The sequence below is a fragment of the Empidonax traillii genome, unplaced genomic scaffold (genome assembly GCF_003031625.1).
Source record: "Empidonax traillii isolate 1590-97213 ecotype Southwest subspecies unplaced genomic scaffold, ASM303162v1 scaffold155:size2260171, whole genome shotgun sequence".
Lineage (NCBI taxonomy): Eukaryota > Metazoa > Chordata > Aves > Passeriformes > Tyrannidae > Empidonax > Empidonax traillii.
Window position 1 is genome coordinate 97,756 of NW_020955348.1, and position 26,062 is coordinate 123,817.

General features: G+C 37.6%; 1 protein-coding gene across 1 annotated transcript in view; it reads left to right on the forward strand.

The window, feature by feature from the left end:
- Positions 1-26,062, forward strand: part of EEFSEC (eukaryotic elongation factor, selenocysteine-tRNA specific) — a 122,978-nt gene that overhangs the window by 30,950 nt on the left and 65,966 nt on the right. Inside the window, exons 2-4 of the mRNA XM_027884764.1 lie at positions 1,070-1,277; positions 2,663-2,759; positions 5,660-5,824. Coding sequence (XP_027740565.1) covers positions 1,070-1,277; positions 2,663-2,759; positions 5,660-5,824 — 470 coding nt within the window. The remainder of the gene's footprint in view (positions 1-1,069; positions 1,278-2,662; positions 2,760-5,659; positions 5,825-26,062) is intronic.

Genomic DNA, 26,062 nt, shown 5'->3' on the forward strand with positions numbered 1-26,062 from the left:
TTTTGACATAAGACTTTCTGGTAGTTCATCTTTAATTTTTTATTTATTTATTTATTTATTTATTTTTAGTTTTTTATGTTTAAACTTTGTCAATATTAAGGTCTGTTGCACTTTTTACTATTTTGGTATTCAGAGTATTTCTGTTACCTGGAATGAAACAAGAAAATTCAGAATATAATTAGTGGAAGGCCCAACATTCATCAAACGCTTCCTTGAAAACTAATTTAAATCCATGAAATTCAGATTGCTTCAATTGAAAGATTAAGGGTTCATGACAACAATACTTTGATTTTTTAAAGTAATCCATAAGCATGATAGGTAACTTCAGCATAAAATTTAGGAACTTTTTCATGAAGGGGTCTAAGAGTCAGATCATTTTGCCTGTGTTTGAAATTACATGTTACAGTTATGTGGATGTGAATTGGGAGTAAATGGCAATGTATTGCAGGTTTATAAATCACCTTTTATGTTGAGGGATTGTAGGAATTTTTTTAGTCTTGGGATAAATTTGCCTCTGGTGGTGATCACTTTGTTTTCACTTTTATCAAATTTTGGGCTTTGAATGAAAAAGGGTAGGAAGCAGGTGGGGACTGAGGATTGTTGATGTAATTATGGGGCACGTGGTTGGCTCTTGTTGGGGTTGCTCTGACCGTGCAACTCTCTGCGGTGTTGCTGTATTTCTTCAACTCTGTCATATTCCTACTTGGCTTCCTAGATTATAATTTTTAATTGGGGCAAAAGTCATGCTTGTGTTGCTGCAAGGTTAATTTTCTTAGCACTTTTTTTAAACACAGTGATAACAACCTTAGACTTGAACTATCAGCACTGGGGGAATATGTAAACTATTGCATTCTTCAGTATTTTTTATGACTCGATGGTAGCATTTAACAGCTTAAATTCCTGAGGTCCTAATTTCCAAAGAACCATGCAGTCAGTGCATCCTTTGACTTGTGTTTTGTCTTTCTGGGTATTTGTACATCTGCTGGCATTTTTTTTATGGAAGCTATTTAAGAAAATGATTCTTAATCTTTTTATGCTGCTGCAATACTGACTGTGAATTCTCCTCCAGGTGCCCAGATTATCGATTTGATGATGCTTGTAATAGATGTGACAAAAGGGATGCAGACACAGTCAGCAGAGTGCTTGGTAATTGGGCAAATTGCCTGCCAGAAGATGGTGGTGGTTCTGAACAAAATAGATCTCCTTCCAGAGGGAAAGAGACAAAGTGCCATTGAGAAGATGACTAAGAAAATGCAGAAGACCTTGGAAAATACTAAGTAAGTGAACAGTGATATTAACACCTGACTTGTAACAAAATGTTTAACAAAAGCACCAGCATTTCCCTTACAATGTGCTTTTAAGCATACTGATACATCTAGCAAAGATGATGAGAAGAGAATGGAAAGATTGCTGGAAACTCAAGTGTAGTTCCAAATTCGCATGTGCAGGTATCATTCGTAGAGAAATATTTTCCTATAATTAAGCTTTTCAGTTTAATAACATAAAGAACATCCAGGTGAAAAGCTTTGGGTCTGTTTGGTTGGTTTTGTTTGTTGTGGGGGTAGGTGTTTTCTGGGTGTGTTGGGGGTGTTTTCATTGTTTTCTTATGTGTTTTTGTTTGTTTTTTTAACCTTTGGGCTTGTAACTTTTGTTATGATCTGCAAGTCTGTTTCATTCCAGAGAAAAAGCAAGTGTTAGGAGATCTCCTTAAATGAGGATGAAAACTGTGATTGCCCCAGTTGGAGATGGGGCATTGATGGAAGTTTATATAATGTGGCTCTGGCTGGGACAATATTTGTCAGACCTGTTTCAGTACATTAGTTAAGGCACATAATGAGTGCAGCGTAGTGAGGTTCATGAGTGGAAATGTGGCTGTTTTGAAGTGGGAAGATAAAATACTTATTTAGTGATTACACAGACTGAAGCACAGCTTTTGCTTTGTCAGGGATGTAAGGTGACATAACTATTGGGTCACATTTTGATTTGAAGAATCTAAGGAACAGGATTCAGCGTACAGAGGAGAGAACAAAAATTCCGTTTGCGCATGTGCTGTTTGTGCTTTGTGGTGTTTTGAAAGCACTGCTGACCTGGCTGATTTGCAAAGTGCTTGTCCTGTTGTCTCTCAGGCATGGGGTGTTTCTTGACAGCCTCTATACCACTGACTTTGAATCTCCAAATGCATGTTTAACTGCTTTTTTGTTTCTAAACTACTCTTGTTAGTAGGACATATGCTGAGACCATATGACAGCTGCCTCTGAACCCAGACACTTGGCAATGAGGGTTTTTTTGTTTGTTTGTTTTTAAATAGTTTATTTGTTGATAATGATTTTCACTACACATACAAGCATGCATGTACAATTCCACAGCAGTAAGCAAAGCTGATGTCTGTTGCAGCTGTGGAGTAGGTGTTGCCATCAATGCTGGGGAAATTATTGTGGTGTTATCAGGAAATTCTATAAAAGGTGGAAAAAAATAGGCAGAGGAAAGTAGCTGTTTTGTATTTGAATAGTTTTATATTGGTAAGTTGTAACTTTCTGTGAGGGAGGAGCAAAGAAATTGGGATTTCAGGGAGTTTCTAGCCTTCAGGTGAGCCTGGAACTACTTTATATTGACACATATGGGAGATCTGTGGTCTAATGGTGGGAGTCTTTCTCTCTTTCAGGTTCTCTGGGTGTCCTATTGTTGCTGTTGCAGCAAAGCCCGGTGGTCCGGAAGCCCCAGAGTCTGAGAATCCACTGGGTGTTTCTGAATTAATTGAGGTACCTGCTGAAGAACATCATAATAACATAAAACATGCTCAAACTTTTCTCTGAAGTCTTTTTGAGTACAGTGTATTAGTATCTAGACTCTTGCATTAATTCCAGTTTTAAGGAACCTGATTCTTTAGGGATTCCTTTCAGTGAATTGAGAAGTTGAAGTGACATGCCCCAAAAGTGGATCTCCTTTTTCAACAACTAGGCAACAAAGCCTATGAATAGTTGTATCTTAAGAAATGACCATCCACAAGTGTACTGAAATTGTCTTTAAAGTTGTAGAGAGTTAGGAAGCACAGTGAAAAAAAAAATAGCTTTAAAAATCTACCAAGTCCTTGGTCGGTGTTGTTTTATGGTTGTACCCATAGTTAAGAAAACAGTAAAGTTGTTAAGTCAGACGCTCAAAAGTTACATGTTGGACATTGTCTCCTTCCATCGTGTGTGTATTATGGCCCAGTGTTTCATTTCATGATTCTTTATTCTAAACAACCCTGACCTTGCTTCTTACTCAGGATGAACAGGACTCAGCTAGTGAACAGGTAGTCCATATTTTATTTTAATTCTCATTATTCTCTGTGAGGCCTCATAACTCCATTCAAATACTGCTCTGCATTCAGAGTAATTAATTTCCTCCTGGAGTTTTCTTGGCATGCATCACTGTGGTCTTGAGTACTTGGCAAACAGTTAATTTACTTCCAAAACACCTATGGGAACTGTAGAGGTGACTTTAATCCATATTTAGATTGGAAAATTGAGGCGCAAAGGAGCTAAGTCCACTGAGTTTACTAATTTTAATTGCCAAATTTAAGGAAACTAGGAACTATTTTGGGACATGCTTGTGTTCAGATCGTAGTACCTCCCAATTCTGATTTCAGTTATGAGTGCTTAGCAATTCTGTTAAACTTTGGGGTTTCTGTTTGGACAGTCTGAGGTGCATACTCAGTGATTTACCGGTAGAAACTTCCTTTTTGTGAAAATGACAATACATGGGAATTCTGACCTAAATGTAGAATTCATTCACTAAAGAAGCACTGCCTGCCTTCATGATTGAAACCATCTTCTTCTCTGATACCCTGCCTTGCTTACTGCATGTCTTACACATCTGCAAAAGATAAAAAGCATGGCCTGGATTTACGCTGTGTCCTGAATGAGATAGGGCCTGGGAAAAACTACATGATTGTGCAACTAACATTATATCAGACCCATGTGAACAGGAGAAGACTTTAAACAAACTGTTGCTTCACAGGTATCCTCAGTTCCAGTGATGTGGGTTGTTGTTTGGTTGTGGTGTTTTGGTGGGTTTTTTTTGTTTGTTTTCTTGGGGGGTGGGGGAGGAAGAATACCTTCTCAGATGGTCTAAACCCTAAATTATATGGCATGAAGCATATACTGTGAAGGGCAGGACACTTAAAATAACTGAGGGCAGTTTGTAGTTTATAGTAGACTTGCCACCCTTTCTGTGAATTAGCTTTAGGCAAAAGCAGTGTCTTTGCCCTGGAGGGATGCTGCTTTTTTTTGCAAACAGCCGAAAGTAGTTCTAAAACAGAGGCATTATTCTTTGAAGAGTTGTCAGATTCTGATTTGGATGCTGCCAAATGTTAAACTGTAAATTGCTGAAGTTAAGGTGCAGCATCAGTCAACAAACACTCTAGGGATATCTGGCCTGGCTTGTATAAAGGCAGGACATTCCACAGAGCTGCTGAGCAGTGAGTGCTGTATCAGCTCCCAGGCTTGTGTGACCTGAGATGGGAATGGGGATGGGATGTAGGATGACCTTAGAATAGACTTAGTAAGAACCAATCCACCCACAGAAGTGTCTAGAGAGGACATATGCAAGTCCTTTCTTCTGCCTTCAGCTGGTTCCTGGTAGATTTACTGGAATGTTCCCCAGGGTTAAAACCTTTTGAAGGAAATACCAATGCTGCAGCTGTTTCTGTCAACTCTGAGACCTAATATTAGAAGAGCTGGCAAATGCTGTGTGAGCCCTGCCATTGAGCTTCAAGGTATTACCCTTTCTGTCCTTCATAAGAGATGCTCTCCATTGTTCTGCCATTACAATTTGGACTTAATCTACAGTTTGACCTTAAAAACTGAGTTAAACATAGTGCCAAGTGTATATGCTGGTGTTATAAGAGAAGTAGAGATCAAAAGTGATTTGAGACAGGAGCAAAACAGTTCCTCTGAAGCACTTTTGGGTACATGACTGCATTATTATAATTAAAGTCTTCTGTCTGTGATGATGCATTTTAAGAAACATAGTATTTGTCAGCAAAAGAGAAATACTGATCTCAGAGAATTCCTCTAGAAAATGGTACTTAGGTAACTGTTTTTTCTTAGTGGTTTGATCCTCAAAGAAGTGTTAACAGAAATCTGAAGGAGAAGTTGACTTTGAAAACTTAACCCAGTATAATAGTTTTTCCTGGGAAGGGAGACAGAGATAGACTTTATGGGGCACTAATATCTGTATATAAGTTCATTTTCAGAAAATCCAAAAAAGCTGAAGTAGCAAAATGCACTGTAAAATTGTACTTTTGGGGGTTGGGGGGTGGTGAGAGGCAGAATGACATGTACAGGGCTTTTTTTTCCCCTCTTTGCTTTGCTGCAGTGTTTATATTGGGTTTGGCAGCAACTTTATCGCCAGTGCAGTTTTGCTAACCAAGCTAAATGTGCAGCACCAAATCTTTCTAAGGCAGAAAATCGAACTGTTCCTGCTGCTAAGTGTGCGTCTCCTCTGTGGCACACACAGTTAATTTGACATTGGTGCGTTCTAAGCTCATTGGGAGATGCCTGGAATCAGTAAAATTGCAAACTTGTTCAATCAATCATCTGCATGCCTTCCTTTTGCTGTGTGACTGTCATGACTTTTCACCCAGGCATGGTGCTGCTTTTATCTTTTTTTTTTTCAGGTCTTGAAGTCTCAGGCGTACCTGCCATCGAGAGACCCCTCAGGACACTTCCTTATGGCAGTCGACCACTGTTTCTCTATCAAGGGTCAAGGCACAGTGATGACAGGGACTATTCTTTCTGGCTCTGTTAGCCTTGGTGACAGTGTGGAGATTCCTGCCCTGAAGGTGAGTCTCTCATTTTCACTCCCCCTGTTTTTCCTGATAGAAAGAGACACTCAACAAAGAAGAGTGTGTTCTCTTCCAATCTGAAACTATTCCATTATTTTCACGGTTGTTTTTTGTACTCTACTATAACCCATACTATAACAGGAAGAGACATAGTGATTTTTAAATAAGGCAGTCAGTAAAGTTACCTGCTCAGTAATTTAGTTGGGTGGAGAGGGGAGAAGACTGACCTAGATTAGCATGTTAGACTTTCAAATTCAGAAAAGCAAGGTGGGCATGTTTCCAAGACAGGATGTGCCCAAGGACTGAACAAGGTTACTTTCGTGTGAGACATGCTGCAGTGAGAAGGCTTGCAAAAGAATCTGAGCAGGTAGACTTCTAGAAATGTCTGGGAGCAAAGGAAATGACAAGAAGAGGGCATTGAAATGCTTGATATACATTCTTTTTGTTTGCTGAGGTTTAATTGATGTCAGCGTCTTCTGGGAGAACTGCTGGAATGCAGTAGGTGGCTTGCTGCCGTTGGGATCTCCAGAGAGCCTGGAGAAAGTCACAGGAGCCTTTCAATGGCCTTTGAACTGCTGAATTGTTGTTACTGTTTAATTACCTTAAAACATATTCATCCTTCAAAAGAAAATAAGGTGATTTTATGCTTGGAACAGGTAAAGTCTACTCCACATGTGCTGATTTGCACTGACTTTCTCAAAATAACTCAAGACTGAGGAGTATTTTGCAGCTACCACTTAAAAGCGGACCCAATCAGTAACATTCTGGAAACAGGAAAGTTTTGGCTCAGCAAGCCTGAATTGGCCCCTTTTCATGTTGTTGGTATTATCTTCAAGTCATTACTTTAAGAACCCTATTCTTTCATTGAGTAAACATGCTCTTTTCTCATTTTTGACTGTGCTTTGTGGACAAGAGAAGGACTAAGTGAGGCATTTTGATTTCACCTGAAATATGTTGTCAGCTGACAATCAGTTTCTGGCCAGCTTCTTCTGTGATACCCATGGCCATCTAGTTTGTATCATATTGTGCTTTACATAGAAGTGATTTGCATGATGTCATGTCTGCTTCTGAGTGAAGTTCTTAACTGCCCATGTTCTCCCTTTGCAGCATGCAGCCTGTTCTGGGAGCTGTGCTTTTTCCTGCAGGGAATATGCTTGCTGGAACTGTAGCTCTGGTTTCAACCTCTCTTGCTTTCTCCTTGCTGTTCCTTTGTTTTTCTGTGTCCTTTTCACAATCCTGGACCTGCCTGCGTTCGGGGTCCGAAGAGGGACAAGTAGTTAGGAGTGCAAGGCTGATAAGTGTGAGATATCTTCTGCCCAAACAGGGCCTTGTATATATGCGAGGGTTTGCTGCTTTCCTTTTGGCATAGCACTGGCCAAACTTCCTGTCATTTTCTGCTCTGGGAGATGGGAGTGAGAGAGAGCAGTTATTTCTTGCAAAGAAAGAATGCATCACTAGATTATTATCTGCAAGTGACCATGGAGCTTTTCATATATAGTCCAAGAACATTTTGAAGAAATACGATTAGGAATAAGACTGCTTTTTGAGAATCTATGTGAAGGAGGAAACAACAAAAAGATAGTGAATAACTTGCAAATGGAGAGTAGGGGAAGTCTTAAATGGGACTTTTTTAAAAGAGACTTTCTTCCCACCCAAGTGACTGGGAGAGTAGTCACTGAAGTGACAGCCAACTTAGCAGATAAACAGGTTGTTTGCAAAGAGAAACCAGATTGCTAGACTGTTATGGCATTAACAACTTCCCTGGAAGTTTTAGTTATTTTTCCATTTGCTGTTAATGAATTAATCCTTCCTCTGCTGTGTGTGAAATAGATGTGTCCATGCCTCTGAGTGACAATAGTGGTGGGCAAAGTTTTGGGTTTTTGCAACAAGCAACTTGTGAATATTCATGTTCATGTTGTACAGGTATGAAAACCAAGAGCCAAGAGCTCAGTAAAAGGAAGCAACTTTTGTAAGTTTGAGCTGTGTGTTGTACTTACCCCTGCCAGCATCATGCAGAGCTGGGTTAGGATACCTATAAAAGGTCAAACCTTTCTCAGGCCTACAAGGTAATGGAGGAAGCACATTTCACAACACATTGTGGTTTATGACTCTCTCTGACCTTTTTTTGCCCTGACCCAATGGTAACTGAGATTGACAGCTGGTACCCGCTGGGCATCTGGGGACATTACAGACCAGCTGCTTTTTTTAAATTTAAAGAACCCTCTTACCAAATGAAGTGGCATCACCTTCCAATTCTACTAATGGACTTTGACATCTTTGACCACTTGAACCTGCACAAAGGAGGGACACAGCAATTAAAAATAAACAGTGACATTCTCAAACGCCCATGCTTGCTCTGATTGAGGCTGAGAACACCAGCAGTGCGTGGATTCCTTTATGCTTTGCCTATGTAAATTGCCATCTGGGGTTGATTATCCATATAGTGAAAAGAAAAATTATATATATGTGTTTGGCAAAAAGCTTTGACACAGCAAACAGTTCACTATCCAATTGAGTTAGTACTATTTGCTTCCTAGCACTTGAAATCCACCTTGAAGAGAATGAACCTAGGATTTCTGCAGCAAAAATGTAGCGTTGGCAGAATTCTGAATGTCCTCTAAGATTACTTCAGTGGTCTTTCAATCTCTACAGTCTTTCGGCTTATAAACTGTAACAACTTGTGACACTTTTATTTCTGCTTTATAAAAGTTTCTGGAATTTGAAGAATAAGGATTTTTTCAATTTAGTTTTATTGATAGGTTTTTATTTTAGTGATGTCTTAGGTGTATCTTCTGTAATGATTTTAGTTTAAGTGAGGATGAATGTCAAATTTTAGTACTGTGTCTTTTTATAGCACATTTTAAATGGAAAAGGAAAGTGTTGAGTATTTGAGGTTTTTTTTTAAGTGGAGGAAAGGTCTTTGCCTTCCTTATCCAGGTGAGAAGGGGAAATCATGGTGTTAGTGATTCTACCTTTGGATTTCACAGCTGCAAGCACATTAGAAATACTGGCTGATTAGGTAAAACAGATGATAATGTTAATATGCTTTAAAGATGCTTTAGGGCATAAAAAATGTCCCAGATTGGTTAACGAGAATCACTCTGTCTTAAGAGTTGTGAGAGGTCAAGTCCGAATTGAGTGAGGAGGCAGAGGTAGATGTGCACAGCTAATGGATATAAATCTGGCCATCCTGAAAGTGTCCACTCAGCATTGCCTTACCTGTGATCAGGGGCTGCAGAAACCACAGGGCACGTCCGTGGCAGCTGAGTACAAAGACCACTGTTGGGTTTGCATGGTTTTGTTCTTTTTTTTTTTTTCCAGAATTCTAAGAAGTAGAAACTTTCATTCTTTCTTTACAGTCAGGTTCCTGTCTGTCCTGTTTAATGTAATTGCTGACAAATGCTGGAGCAAGCTGATGCAAGCTGAGTGGCTGGTGGGGGTTCATAGCTGTGTTGGAGCCCATATAACGTGCAGTGTGCTGCCACTTTGTACTCTGTGTGTCAAAAGTTGGGAGTGTCTTGAAGGCTGAGTATCTGTGTTAATGCTGAGCAGTTATGTTCACATTTTTCTGTAGGGGATCATGTGGGGAATTTTGCTGTGTGATGCAGCTGAATAATGTATCTTGTGTAGTATGGTACAAAGTTATTTCTTGTGTAATAAATCATGTGGACATCCAGTCTTTGGACTGACCTTGGGAAGTGCCTCTTGAGACGTTGTCAGGTTTTTGATCTGCTCTGTGGGGTTGAGCTGTTGTCATTAAAGGGAAAGAGAAATACCATGAAAACTTCACCATCCCAGAGGTTTACAGTAGCCAATTGCCATTATTAATGTTGAGCATTTCAATCTCAGAAGCTGCAAACATATTTATGAAATGCCTTCCTTGTAGTTGGAGAGTAGTCATCCAGGTGTTTCAGTACTTTGAGCTTTCAAGAGGTCATGTGAGACATCAAATATGAAAAATGTGAGAAACTTGCTTCTGTTTATCTGGTCAAGTCTTATAGTGTTGGTTCTAGGTTGTTGAGAGTGTTGGTTTAAACCAGCAGTGGACTCTGTTTGGCAGGGGCCTATTTGCTGTCAAATTATATTGACTTCATGAACTTTTAAGAATCATTGTTTTGTAAGTGTGATACTGAGAAGCTTCATAGCTTCATACACTTTCACCTTGTGAAAAAAGATGTTTTCTAAGATTTGTTTGTTGTCTAGATAACTTGAACTTGGCTTTGGCAAAGATTTTGTAGTTTTTATGGCTCATACAACAAAAAGTCCCCTGCTGTCTGATAGAATAAGTCAAACTGTATTTGCAAGATTATTTCTTTCAAACTAGTGTAGCTGTTAAAATCATAACAGAGATCAACTTCTGTTCACGTGAGTACTTCAGTCTATCCCAGGTCCCAGGATTGTGATTAGTGAGCTTTAGTATATACATGTAGTGAGAACTAACTTTAGTTTATTTAAGAACTATTGCACAATCAGAATTGCACAGTTAAGCTTTGTCACACGACATTTAAACCTCAGAAAATTAAGTTGGAGCAAACCCCACTGAATTGGATCACAAAGATGTGGACTTCAATGGTGAAATCTTAAAGTTTTTGCTTTTATCGTTTTGCGTTCTTTGGGTCTCCTAATATACCCCTTCCAAATTTCAGTCAATGCTGACTGTTTTTTGCATTTCAAATAGATAGAACCCTTGCTGAATTTTTTAAGAATATGTCTGAATACTGTTTCTACATCCATTTTTTCCAGTACTGCTTGGATTATTTTTGCTCAATGGTGATATGAACAACTTCCTCTGCTGGGGAAGGAGTCTTACTTGCCTTGAATGTTTTTACTTTCATTAAAATGCTGTAAAGGAGAACAGTAAAGAAAATTAGGTTGGAGGGGATCAACTAAATGTAAGTGATAAAACTGTGAAATGGCAGTTCACAGTACATATTAAAATATGTGGGTGAAAAAAATAAAAATTCTAAATCTTAAATCAATAAATTAAAAGAATAAACATAATGTTATACATGTGGTTTAATTCACTGCAAGAATTAAACTGTTTATTTGTCTGCCATTTCTAAAACACGAGTTGTGTTTTTTGGAGATTTTCTCCTTTCCTAGAAAACATCAGTGTGAATCCTACTGGTTTTGCATCTGCTATGGCATTACTTAAAAGCAAAACATGCAGGATTTGGCTTACACTGGAAAGTACTCCGCTTTCAACATTTAGGATGTTATCAGTTGTTTTGGGAGAACTAAACTCCTCAGCACAGTTTCTTGTGGTTAAGTAAAGGATTAAAGACCTGATCCAGTGCCTGTGGAATGAAATTTAGATCTGGCAATAAAAACTTCTCAAATCTTTTTGGCTCGGTCTCTTAACAGAATAAGAATAGCAGATGCTGATCTTTTTCTAAAGATCGGTTCCCTCATTTTCAAGTATGGTTTTGTAACTTTTTACAGTGTGGTTTTTTTGGTTTTGTTTTTTATTTCTGTTTTAGTTCACACTTGAAAAAAAAAACCAAACCCCCAAAACCTCAAGACCACGAAGCACAGAATCAATTTTATTTTTATTATTAAAAACCCATTAAAAAAATCGAGTTAACTTCAGACTTTCAAAAAAACCTCAGGAATAGAAATGCTCAGGAGGAGATTTCTATGTTGCTATTCTTTCACTACCTGTTCCTGAAGTATAGTGCTTTAGTTCATATTTCTTGCAATTTTTTATTAAGTATCGTGTAGATGCAGTAAAAAAGAGGAGCAAGATAAAGGACTTTGTGCATTAAGTTTTATTTAGGACCAGAGATAATACTAATAGAAAGGGATCTTGATACATATCGTGAGTTTCTAAATTTTTTCTGCTTGGTCAGAGTAGAAGGGAAGGAAGCCAGGGGAGAGCAGCCAACCTGAGCAGTGCTAATCCAAACCATACACTGTATTTTTGGAGCTTGTGTGTCTAATGTGATCTCTGTAGGCAGAAAAGTGGCCTAGTCAGTGCTGGCCAATTAACTCTTCAAATACTGAAATTTATCTGCGGCTTTTTTTTTGGAGGTCTAGATGTGCCCTGTGCTCCATGCCAGATAGAGGCAGTTGGGATACAGATTGCATTCTAATAGATGAGAAAAATTACCCAAGGTATACAAGTTTTTTTTCCACAGTGACTCTGGAAAGGAAGAGAATTGTAACTTCTGCTTTGCTTCTATCCACTTAAACCATCTTGAAATGACTGTTAGGATCAAGGCTCCGTGTGGAAGTGCAGCATTTCTGGAAACAACACGGGTCTCCCAGATAGATTTGAACTTCTGTGGTAGTTCCCTGACAGTACTTGTTTGTGCTTATCTGCAGTGCTTGACTGGTGGTGGTTAATGTGTGAGAGAGTTTGAAGTGTGTATTTTGTGCCATTCCCATGCAGATAATTTTGCCTTAACAGAAAGTTCAGAGAGTTGTTATTGCTTAAGAACTGGTACATGGTTCAGTGGAGTTCAAAATGAAAAAATAATGCAGCATCATCTTGATTCTGAGTAGATGAAAATACTGTGGGAGATGAATGCCATACTTTTATTTGATATAGTGACTGATTTTGTTAGATAAATCAAATTACCTTTTTTGTGTCTAGGTTTCAGTAAATACTTTGTCCTATGAGAACTGTTAGAAATGCTGAAGAAAGTTCTTACAGAAATACAAGGTGGGAAAGAAACTAAGCTGAAGAAGCGGGAACCAGTGCACTAACAGGAAAGTGATACAGGTGGAGTTGTTCTGAGGTTGGTGCTGGCACTGCAATGTAGCTGTTCCACAAGTGACTGTGTGTGCTCTCCCCTGTCTGTCAGTGTTCTCCTCACTAGAATGCCATGTTAGTGTGCTCTGCTGTCTAGTTTAGGCTGCTGGCAGATGTGACTTCCATGCATAGTCTGTGATACTCAGTGCTCTGTAGCTCTTTTGGAATTACCGATGTGCTGGATCGAATGGAAAAAGCTCCATATCCAAGTGCAAAAGCCTGGCACCCATAGAAAAAATTGAATATGTTCCTGTATATCAATGAGCAGTTTAGTTCTGCTATGGCAACGCACTTGAGGATAAACAAATATGTAGGTTTGTGACTCCAAAACAAAGTTCTCTACCCTGGGGTTCAAGATCAGTTTGAAACTGAGTTAATGGACATTGCTGTAGTAATCAGAAAATTTCATCCAAATGCCTCTTTGTTTAAACTTTATGGTAACTTCTTAGAGCGAAGGATGGCTGGTTTGTGTTTGCATAACTTGTTTGCTTAAGCATTGCTGCTGCCAGGTCATTAACTTTATTTCTTTTAATTTATCAGGTAGAATTGTTCACCATCCAGTTCAATTGAAAACAGATCCACATGCATGTACACATACTGCTTGAGCAGGAATCTTAGTGGAATGCTTGAATAGTAATAGGGAAGGTAACCTCCTGTACGGTAAACACAGCTTTCTCTTTGCATTCCTGCTGTGAGTATAAAGTTAATATGAATAGGCTTAGTTAGGGCAAAGAGTAACTATCATGTTTTAAATATTTAAATTCAAGTGCTGGAGGCTTTGGCAAATTTTCAGTAACCGGAAGGAAGGAAGGGAATGTCACTTTTTGTTCTTCCTTGGTCATCCATGCACAGTACAATTCCTCGTTTGATCAGACTTTTAGAAGCAGAACAGCTCGGCAAGTGCTGCATTAACTAAGCCATGGTCTGTCTGTTATAAAGTTCTACTCAGTGATGGCCACTGGCAGAGAAAGGATCTGAAAATTGAAAACATTTAACGAATATTGCTGGAGACAAATTTGACCTAATGGCAGAAAAAAAATGAACTAGTGCATAAGGAATCTGTAATTACTGTATTACCAGAGTATTTCCTTCAAGTTTTACTGTAACACCATAGTGAGTCCTCTGGATTTCATTCCTTGTACCATGTGTTTGAGATGAACCCACTTACTGAACTATAATTGTTATTCTTGGATACTACTATGAAAATTACATGAGAACTGACTTTGCTCTTTGAACGTTTGTTCAGCTCATCACCTGAGTCTGTGGTCACATGCCTGTGCCAGTGACATGTATTGTTGAAACTGAATGTAGGATGCATCTCTTCACTAAAGTATTTCCATAAGTTTGCTATAATAGCTGATGCAACATGAATTGGAAAAGCAACACCAGAGAGTGCCAATATTTACAATATCAGCTGGAATAATATAATTAGGTTAACTGCCCAGATAGTACTGTGATGAACATGATATGAATGCCTAGATACAGATTTTCATTTGCAACTGTCTGAAATGAAAGCTACAAACTCCCAGGCTTTTCATGGTTGTAAAGATTAGCTTCAAAGCATATGACATAAAATTGGCTTCTCTTGCTTTCTCCTCTAATGAATAAATAATCAAGAATAAACATTTCACACTTCAAAAATAACAAGAAAAGGTCAAATAGCCTTTTTAAGAGTTTCTGTAGCTAATAAATTTTTAAATACTAAAATTGTAGACTTAAAAACTATCGGGCCTTTGTGAAAGTTAGATTTAGTAGTTGAACTGTTTCTCTGTAGGCAACCTGTTTTTAAGTCTCTCCCTATATATATAGGGTGTGTAATAGATTCTGCTAAAGAATGGCAGAAGTGACCTTAATCCTTGTTCAGTTTAGTGGCAGAAATCAGCCATGAGAACAGATTAACTCATGAGAAGCAACGACCCTGCTGTATATATAGGTGCCCAAGTTTTTCTTTAACAGAAAATGGATAGAGGTGTGGAAAATGATTCAGAAATTTGTCATGTAAGTTTGTCTGAGCCTTTAGAACCTCTTGAAGTTTTTCTGCTCCTTCTTGGTATTCATCTAACTTAGTTGGCTTGGTTTTCTTTGTTTCAATAATTGTTGTAATTACTTTTTCTTGATGTTATTTTCATTTATATAATGAATTTCAATAGCCTGTTATACTGACCATCCCTAGAAGAGGTTTTTGTCTGGTGTGCAACACCTCTTACTTAGGACTGTAAAAAGTTAAGTGGTGGCTTATGGAAAAAAATATGTACTATTGTGAATCAGTTCAGTTTTGAAATATGGGTATTATTCATGTGATATTTTCTTTGCCTAGTTGAAGACATTGATCCTGCTTGTCGAGATTACTGACAATAATTTGAAGTCTTCAGGGAGTGAGGAATATTCAGGTATACTACAGACACTCCAAACAAAACCACAGAAAAGAAGGGAAACTTGAAAATACGTAATTTTACAAAAGGATTGAAATAAATGCCTAATAAGACTAAAATAAATATTCAGTTTGACCTTAAGTCAGCACAAAGCAATACCAGTCAGTTTAGTCTAAATGCAAATCTTTGAAAAAGGGAAGCAAAATACAAAATCCACTGTGAACTATTTTACATTGAGTTTTAGGAGAGAGTAGGAGTCAAATGGTGATGGAATAAGAAGAATGTTTTGTACATATGTTTCTATTTCAAATGTTCCATTTCTGTTGCTGACATGATGCTCTTTTTTGAGGAAAAACAGTTGCTTGTACAAAGTATATTAAAGTGGCAAGGACCCTCATATTAATGCTTCTTTCCAGTCTTGTCAAAGGTTACTTGATAGCTTTGGTTTTAGTGGAGGTTAAGTATCTTCACTCCCAGGTAGGTCTTTAATCTGTAATGGGTGGAGATGGAGGAAGTTGTCCAACATGGTGGTGCAGAGCAAAGCCCTAACTTGTTCTGAGCCCTTTGGTGTGTCTGAGATGCTACATAAGATTGAAGTTCAGCATAATTTATTCTGATGTCTTAATATTTTTCAGGCATGCATTTCCCTAAATAGTGTGAAGATGGTAGAAAACTCCTGAGCTGGTAGAAATCACAGTGTGTCTGCTTTTCTTTCTTGCAGCAAGTTCTAAGATATAGTTGTGGTCAAACACTTTTTTGTAGTACAGAATTCTTTTTTTTTTTTTCCCAAGTCTTTCCTTTTGCTTGTATCCTTGCTTGTTTTCATCTTCAGTTTTACTGCCCACCCATCTTATCTATGGATGTTGTTGAACTCCCATTTCAAAATCTGCTTTTCAGATACCTGATATTTTCAGACAGCACATCAGCGGTCGTCAGAGCTGAGGTCACAGGTTCTTGCTGCCCTTCCAGGGAGTTTTAGAGATTTTTAAAGTCTTGAGGGGGCAGAAATTCTTTGCCAGCTTCAAATTCATTGTTAGGAATAGACATAATAGGGCTAATAAGAGTAAGAATGGCATGTTTAGGGAAGACAACTGTGGCTCCAGTAACCTCTACCTCTTTTAAAACATATGTACACTGAACTGATTTGTGGGATTACCAGAAATATTGAGGTATTTTGTTTTGTTTTGCTGTTCATTTTTTTAAAGGGATGTTTTTGGTGGGAACCTATGTGGTACTTCTGAAAAATAACACTAATTTTCTGCTGAAAGCACACAAATGAGAATGTGAACATAAGTTTTCTGGTCACTGGTTTTGTGAGGGTTGTTTTTGTTTGTTTGTTTTTTAATTTTGAGGGACTTTGAGGTTTTTTGGTTTTCATGAAATTTTTTTTACACAAGTTTCCTATCTTAATTTTGTTTAGAAAAAGCCAAAGCGTGATAAATTTCTGGTGTGTTTTTTTGATTGTTTGTTTTGTTTATTGAAGTAAGCATGATTCTAGTTCTTTTCTGAGGGTTGTGTGTGTTAATTAAATATTGGCAAGGTGTTTTGAAGATTCACATATGGGAAGCGAGTTGGGCAAAGCAGTTTTTACGTCAGACTAATGGGGTGGGGGAGAAGGCAACGTTAAGGTTCAGGCATAGATTTGTGGTTACAGTGTTATTCAGAAGAAAGACTGAGTCCATCTGACATGTACATTACAAACAGTTGTAAAAACATGCCATTAGATATCCACAATGAGGAGTGGGCTGAGTTAATATTATTTTGAAGCCGTAATGTTAACATTTTCTGGCACGGTGAGCGTAACTCCGCAAATCAAACATTGTATTATTGCTTTTTCTTTTACATTACATTGTTGTCCCTGATGGACAAGGTCCCTTCTGATCAGCTCAGAAGTGAAGTTTTAATCCTGCCTTTCATTTGTTCTGTGTCATCTAGAGAAGCTGACACCAACCAGGGCTTTTACTGGAGTCAGGATTTAGATAGACTTCAACAGAGAATGCATTGACGTGATTTAAATTTCAAATAGTTGTGCACAGTGCTTTATAATGTACTTGCTGCTTTTCTTGCTTTTTCCTATACATGAAAAAACAAATTGGCACATTAGATTTGTATTTAAATGTGGTTATATTTAACTTTTCCTTAATGTCTCTTTTCATTTCAGACTGTGTGGTGATAATTTTCCCCAATGTGAACTTCTGAGTGTCACTTTGAACCTATTGAACACATACCTGTATCTGAGCGTGACCATGTAGAAATGGGTTTTTTTATCTTCCTAACGTTTCATACACTGTTAAAAGTTATACGGAATCTTTATTCAGAATTTGGGTTTCCTGTGTTTTAAGTTTTTGAAAGTATTGGCTTTTGTAGTGGATTCCTTAGGTTCAGTCTCAGTTCTGAAGGAGACATTATAAACATTTAATAGTTTTAAAAGGAGCTTTATGGAAACTATATCATCTGTGCTATGTGCTATATGTATGAGGGCTTTTTATATTTTCATTTCGGAAGAGTTGAGGTTTTTCCTACAAAGCTATGAAGATGAGCTTTTTTGTGATAAAAGAGTGAGCTTTAGGGTCTGGTTTGGATTCTGTTTAATCTTAGCCTTAACACAGTTAAGACTTCATTCTGTGTTTAAATCCCCTTGCCAAAATAATTTATTCCATATACTGGGGTTTTTTTACCTGTGTTTGTATATCAGATACTAAGACTCGAGTAGGTTGATATAGAAACATGATAAATAAAAAATCTTGCCCATACATAGCAATTGCAACAAGTGGAATTTTGTTTGAGGGGCTGAACGTGTTTCCTACACTGAGAGTAAAAGGAAAGTACTTTTCAGAGCATACAGAGATGGCACAGCAGACTTTGAAAGTTGAGTCTCTTGGGGTTTGGGCTTTTTTGGGGAGGGCTCAGGGGGAGCAGGCTGTTGGTTGCGTGGGTGTGATTATTAGATTTTTTTTTTTTTTAATACAGGTACTAAAAGTTAGAGTTGTAAAGAAAAACAGATGATCAGAGATGTTGATTATCCCACTTACCACTGCAGTCACGAGAGCTCAGTGTTCATGTAAATGAGACTGCTTTGATTTAATGATGGATTTAGTTTTTAACTGTAAAAAATGGCTAGTGGAGTACTGTTAATGTGTTGTGTGTTTTTTTTCTTGTGACCAAGACTTTCCCCTGTTATATTTAAAGAGCATATAGATGCGTTTCTCATATACAATTTTTTTTTGTGGAAATTTTATCTAGTTTGAGTTTGTAGCACTCTGATAATGATCACAATTCTGCAGTAATGAAAAATAAATTGCAATTGGAACAAGCAAATATTTGGGCTTTTGAACCTACAGGGTTATTTTGTATGGTTTTTTTATTTGTTCATAAATACAATAAACTTTAGTTTCTTTGAAGCAGACGTCTTGGTGAAAATGGGAGAGTCTGAAACCAGTGTGGGCAGGTGCTGAGCAAATGTCTCCCATGAGCTCTCACAAGGGTTGTGTTATAGATCTTTGATTCTTTGTATTAGTCTGCTCAGGATCTCACTTCTCTGATTTGGACTTAATTGCTGGGTGATTCTGTGGCATAAACATCCAGATGTGTACTGTCTAAATCTGATTCCAGCCAGTCTTCCAAGTAAGTTTTGTTTACCCCTTTTGCATCCAAGGCTCACTCAGGTACCTTTCTTCTCAGAGCTGGTATGTTGTTGTTTCAAGATAATTTTAACTGACAAAATTACTAGACCACACACCTGGGGTATTTAGTTATACCTTTTGAACCACACTTACAAAAATGTAGAGGACTTCAGTGTTCCAAAAGCTGTGAACATTTTCAACCTCATCAATTATTTTTAATATTAAAGTCAGCAGATGGAGCCAAAGCCTTGTAGAAAAATTACTTGTGCCGAATGTATATTAAACCACAGAGTCCACTAAGTTTAACTAATAATGTTTCTACTAAAATTTATAACAGCAAAGCTATTTATTTGTTGCTAAGCCTTATCCCCACATCCTTTTTTCATTCCCTTGTCTCTGTGCAGAGTGAGAACTCACTCCTTCACGTACCCAGAGTTTAAGAAGACTAAAAAGAGTGAAGTTGGAGTGGGAACTTGGTTTTCTTTGTAGATTTACATCTGTGGAATGTTTTCTGCAGCGGTGTTCACCACTGTATCAGAAAAAAAGGTGTTATATTTTGTCAATATTTTTCCTTCTCTTGTGAGCGTGGTAATTGGAATCCACTATTGAGGGTTAGGTTGGAATTCATTGCAACCTCGTTTTCATTGTTACATGGTTGGTAAGGTATTGGGGTTTCATGTTTTTCTTCTGAAATGACCGAAATAAGCTTTTGCTTTAAATAACTTGTCAGACTTGATATTCTAATAGGCTAACTCTATGCTTTTGTTAAATGCTTTTGTTAAATACTTTTGTTAAATATTTTTTTTAAATCCTTTTGGGATTTTAAACAATATTTTAAGAAAAGTAAGGGGTTGGAATGTTTTCCAAACAGTGTGCAATTTATCCCACTTTAATAAAAGAAACAAGCTCAAATGCAATGAGTGGTACCTACCCTTTGCAGGAAAAGAGAGAAAAAACCCCTCTCATAGTTTTAAAATATGATATCCAACAGGGATGCAAAAAATTATGATGGCTGAACAGAGACTATTCCAGTGGTACGGTGTTGTTTTGCCTTTAAATAAAGACAGAAAAATGAAAATGTTACGTGACTAACGACAGAGGTTTTCTCTATTAAACTTTATGTAAAAAAATTCTTTCTCCTCTAAATCTAATCTTCTGGAGGAATATAAAAGGTACATGTGTTACACATAGAATATAGAGGAAGTGGGATATAAATATATGCTTAAGTACTGCATGTGTATTTTTTCCTCGTTTTTGTTTTACTGATTCTTGAAGCTCGGTCTCTTCAGTTTGAAGCAAGGATCTCCTTAGAGGGACTTCAGAAACTTGGCTTACTGGCCAAGTTAAAAGCTTTTCTTATTTTTCTGTTTATCTTTTACCTCATCTCTGTTTAAAATATCTTTCCCCACTTCTCCCGTTGATAGACAGTGATAAAACTTCCACCAGTTGTACCAAACTGCTGACTTAATTTCCTTTAATGAGCATAGGCTGTAGTAGCAAGAGCTTCTCACATTGATGTTTTTCTTTCGAATGATATGGTCAGTTTTTAGTTTCAGATTCACTCTGGACTTACTTATAGGCTTTTCTAGTTAGACAGTTTTCTTCCTGTGTGTGCTCACTCCCAGTAAAATGGTATTTTCTTTTCAAACCTTTTGCATTGTGCTAAAGAGCTCACACAGGACTGGGAGGGTGCATCCCAAATTATATCGTTGTCGGTCTCCTAAAGTAACCAAATCTCCTAAAGTAAACAAATCCAGTCTCGCTGTGATATGAGTATCTTCTGTGTTAATATTTACTCTAGGAGGATATTAATGCATCTTTTAATATAAAGAGAAAATAAACTGGTAACACAGGAAGACAGTGCTTTTTGCTATATTGGAGCTACGAGAGCTGATAACTATGGTGAAAGAAATCTGCTAATAAGGAAAACCTTGTCATGAAAAAGTACTTCTAAAAAAGTCTGATGGAATTTCTAAAAATATACTGCCAAAAAAAGAGGAAAAAAAAAAACCACCAAAACAAAAAACCACACCAAACCACTAAGCACCCAACCCAAACTTAAATAATATAGTGAATAATGAAAAATTTTGTCCATTGCTGGATAGGCCAGATAAGCCTTCTTTGGACTGAATTCAGTCATCTCAAAGAATTTCTTGTGGCCTGCACACTTTGGATTACATGTAATTTCAACTTTAATTTAAAAAGAAAAGGTTCTGGCTTTCAGGAGACTTGGAGGGAGTGACAGCTGTAGTTTTCCAGTCCTAACTGCAGACAGGGCAGACACATGTAAAATCTTCCGGTCTTGGAATGTTTAATTTTGAAGCCTAATTGTGGTACTTTGAAATGTCATTGGCCACTCTGGGGAGGTTGTCTCAGCAGGTGTGATGGGGCAGCTGCAACCCTGAGACCCAACGGACGGGAAGTGAAAGATTCAGCGAGGAAAGAAATCGAGCAGGAGAGAGAAACACAGAAGGAAAAAAAGAGATAAATGAAAAGCTGTTTTTTCCATGTGCTGTTATACTGTATGAAGATTGTTCTTAAGTGTTTGAAATACCTTTACATGCTAGCATTAACAGTCTACTCTTTTTTCTTAGGCTTCATGTTGCTCCCCTTACATTTTAGCTTGTGTTGTTGGTGTTCTGCTGCCAGGTGTTTGTGAGATGGCTCTAGCGCTGCCTCTTCTGTTAAACGTGCTTGTTGCAACCTCAGTGAGCCTATTTTTAAGGTTCCCTCCTGGACCACATCTAGCTTCCTTTTAAAAGACCCAAAATGGATTGAAATTATTTATGAATTGACAACTGTGTATCATCTTTCTCCTGACTAATGACTGTTTCCTTGTCACTGATATATAAATTCCCAGGACAGACATTTCTCAGATTTTTTTAGAAAATATTCTGACTGTGTTCTAAAACAAATTCATACAAACACCAACGAAAGTAAAATTGCATAGTTAATCCTGAATATTTTGGTAAACATCCCATTAGCCCAGAGAATTCTGTTGATTGTTCACTGTGCCTCAGTGCTACTTGCACATCTCTACACAGCAGGCTCGTTCCCTTCCTTGAGTTGCAGTTGGTTTCCCATGTCCTGTGTTTGTTACAGGTGTCTGTGATACTTGATAGTGGAAAATGAGACTGCTTGTCTAAAAGAAATGAATTTGCACAGGCACTCAGAAATAGTCAAATATGCTGGTGATTGTTGTAATTTCTTTGGATCTTGATGAAGGTTTTAAAAATCATGTCAGTAGGACTGCCACTAAGAAGTGTCTGTGTGTAAAATGTAGAAATATTTATTCACCTGATGACAGCTGAAAGGTTTAGGGAAATGGAAAGATAATAGAAGATTAGAAGTGTTTAGAAGATAATAGTTTGTACTTCTGTCATTTGAATACTGCTCCTGGCTGTCATTCTCAGAACGTACTAGGTATGCTTGCAGCATGTATCAGGAATTATTTCTTTTATAGTCAAACCTAGGGTTTTTCAAATTGGACAGCTCTTCCCTAGCAAGCTAACAAATCCTTGAGAGGCAAAGAAGTCACAACTCTACGTCTGTTGTAAATGCTTGTTGTATCAGAGGTGAGGGACCCTTTCCATCACTTAATCAAAAAGACCTATGCAAACAAGCAAGAGGATTTTTTTCTTCAGTCAGTCACTACAGTTACAGAGCCTGACATTGTTAGGTGAACCTTCGTGATCTCATAGGCTACTGCAAACTCTTGTGTGCCAGACCCCTCTTAATAAAAACGTGGGGCACTGGATACGCAAATTCAGAGCAGCTGTCACAGCTGGGCTGTGCTGAAGTTTGGTCAAGACCCTTTGAACTTTTTATTTCACACTAATCCCATTTAGTGTGATCAATATACAGACCTCCAGCTCCTAGGTCTGTTAATTAGGTGTCAAGTGTTGGGTTGGCCTGTGTCAGGCTGTAAAATACAAACACAGAAGAGACTATCGGTGGGGAAGTAAAGTGTTTATTGTCTGAATGTATAAGAGTGAAAAGTTGCCTTCCTAGCCTGAGATGTCCTTAGGGATCTTAGGAGTTTTTTGTTTCTCTCAGTAAGGTAAATGTATGGTTAAATATGCATTTTAGCAAAAATATTAGCACAGTTGGGAGCTGCAGAATAATGTAAAAGATCCAGTTCTGCAAATGTTGGAATAGCTCTTTGATTACCTGTGCCCCTGCCTTTTCCCCCCGTTAATAAAAATACTTAATAATTACTCTAAGGTTGCTCTAAGATGGGAATCCTTTCTTGCTTTGTGTATGTACATCTAAAATGAAGTTTCCTCTAAGACTTACCAATGTTTATTTTAACTTGTGCTTTCTAGCATTCAGGGAATAGACAGGATAACTTAGATCTTGATTTCCCCACCTCAAAGAATCTCGGGAGGGTTTTTGAACTCCCCCATCTTTAGTTCTCTATCATTCTGGGAAGAGTAAATATGTAGAATGATATTTCAACTTTCATACATTTTTGGGTTCCTTTATTTCAGTCTTTCAGTGACAGAAAGGACTGGGGAGTTTTGAGTAGTTTGTTTCATCTCCTTTGAAGAAAACCTAAAATTTATAATCCCAGATCAGACCTTTCCTATAACTCAGGCAGCTCATCCTGTTAACTGTTTTAATATATGGCACCGCTATTTCATTAAACAACATCCAGGAATAATTAGTTCAGCAACGATGCCTCGGAACAAAAGCCCTTGATTTCGTTTAACTTTATAAGTTGGTCTCTTTTGATCTGCAAGAACACATCTGGGGCCTTTAAGAAAGCAGAAAGAAAAATATTAAATGTTTAGTAAGGCTGTTGGTGAAGGTTTTAAAGCACAGTAACCCTTTGGTACCAGGATGTAGCTCAGAGGCAAAAAAGTGTGAATTTCTTATTTCATAAGCTATGACCTGGCATCTTTATACTGTAAATGCTGGGTTTTTTCCTAGTTGATGACCACTACATTTTGGCTTGATTTCCAGTTTCATATGATGCAATATCTTCATCCTTTCTCTGGTTTTTCTGACCTTTTGCCCCCTTCTTCCCCTGGCTGCATTTGAATGGATTAATCAGAATCATTATTGTAAACCTGACATTTTTTTTGTACAATGTATCTTTGCATTAGAATTTGTGTTTGCTGCATCAAACTTTGCACTGCACTGCTTTGTTCCTTTAATAGCTTAGTATTATTTGCCAAGGTGGTGGGGATAAATCCATTTGTTCTTTACTCCAGACTTAACTGCTTAGATTTTGCAAATATTATACAATCCAGAGGATATAAATTTACTCGTCTAATCTTAATCATTGTTACTGACTTGTAATAGAAAATTGCTTACCAGTTGAACTCCTTAAAATTTGCCACTAAAAAATTCCTGCCTCAGGGGAAAGCTATAAAGATTTTGTATGTCAATTGTTTTTTATTTCATAAACTAAAAAGTATTGCAAAAAAAAGCCTGTCTGATAGTAATTAATTCCTTTTTCTTTTCTTCCCGTAGCAGAGGTAGCCTTTGTTTTTACTATAATTAGTACGAGGAATTCACTTGGAGTGGTACTGTATCATTTGATTTGTACTGATGTGCATGCTTGTGTTTGCTTCTTTGCTGCATTGCACTAGAGTACTGTTGTATTTATATTCCAGGCATTTCCTAGAATATGTACAAATCATCACAATTAATGTTAACGTTTGCCACAGCTAATGAAGCCTACCAGATCTCTCAGTAATTATTCATCACCTTTGTTTCATTTTGGATAAATTGTGGCATCTATTAACAAGCTTATTTTAGAGAAAGGACAGGAGAACTTCGTTCATGAGAAAGAAATGAGCAAAAGAACTTTGTTCTTATTTTTCCCCTTGACCTGTCAAAATAGAAGCGAAAAGAGCTGAAAATATTATTTTTCATTACAGGTTTTATTTTTAAATGCAGCTTTATGTTCTCTCTATGTTTGTTTTCCTTAGTGAGCCTTTAACTCCAAGGTTGTGACCCAATAATGACCTCCTCTTTCCACTCTCAATTGCTTTTGACCTACTCCATTAAGTAAAAAGAAATAACCTAACAGAAGGGTAACCAGATCACTGCTACCACACCAAGGAAACAGGCAGGCTTTGGGATGCTCTTCTTTAATCTCTCTATCCACAGAGCCTTCATTTTAATTTGCAAAATTGAACCCAGATCGAGAGCAGTAAAGCCTGAATACGGTAAATATTCATGCCTCAATGATCTAGAGTGGCTCCATTACATTTCAGAGATTGGGAGAATTACCTTTTGGATTATGTATATTCATGGGCTGATTTTTATTTGAGATATAATATTACTCACATTGGGCTACATGTCGCATATTCTACCAAAACCAGCCTTCTCACAAAGCTCCAAATGTTCCTTACACGTAAAAGTTTTACTTCTTTACCCTATAGTTTCCTCTCTTTTATGCTTTTCAAAGGCCGGTAGTAAACAAATTTCTTTTAAAGAAGAAGGAAAAAATGCCAGTAGAAGTTCTTCTATAAAACCTTCAACCCTGTGTTTACTGTGATATATTCTCTTGCGTGTGACTTTGAAGTCTTCAGATAAAAGTATTATTATTGTTCTAAACCTAAATCTATTTTGAAAAAATAATTCAGTTTGTTCTGTTGGAAGAAGAAAATTTTACTCAGCCTTTCTTTAACCTATCACTTGGCATTGGTTTTGACTTCTTTTTGTATTTTTTTCTTTGAAAAATGTTTTATTGAAATATTTTTGATAAGTTGCAGAAATTTTAATTGGTATGCAAATGTTAAGCTGCTTCTGTGTCATAGTTTTACTGTGGGTCTGACATTCTCTGCCTAGATACTTGCTACCTAAACTCATTGGCAATATACTGTACTTTTAAAATTCATACTTGGTGATCTGTAGTGATAGATGGAATAAGCTGTACCACTTAATTTCAGATACTTGACATATTTTTCCTTGTTTTTGTTACACACAAAAAAAAATTGAGGTATTTTAGTCACTTTGAGATGAAAGGATATATGGTAGATGTCTCCTTTCAGCATCCTTCCACACATCCTGGAGTGTGGGGATCTATTCCCTGTGTATTTCCCAGACATTTGATGTGTTTGGCCAGAGGGCTGAAACAGAGTGTGGTTCTCCCCGAGTGAATAGATTCACCCAAATCTAGAAGAGACAAGGCAGAGAGAAAATAGAAATGGAGAGGGGCTTGGTGCTCTTGGTGAATCCCAGGTGGAGGTAAAGGGTAGGAACCAAGGAGCATATTAAGAACATGTGTTACTGGGAGATGCTACAAGGGCAAGTCTCGAGCAGCCTGATTTGCCTCTGGGGCAGAATGTAGAGACAGAAGAGCCATTACTTTAGAGAGACTTGGGCAGCATCTCTCACAGAATCCTTCTGTGGCAGCTGGAGAGGTATGGGGTGGATTTAGGGGGTTTCGTGCAAGTTAAAAGTTGCCTGATGTAGTTGAGGCTGTTGGAAACTTTGCTGTGAATGAGGAAAATTTATATGAAATGATAAT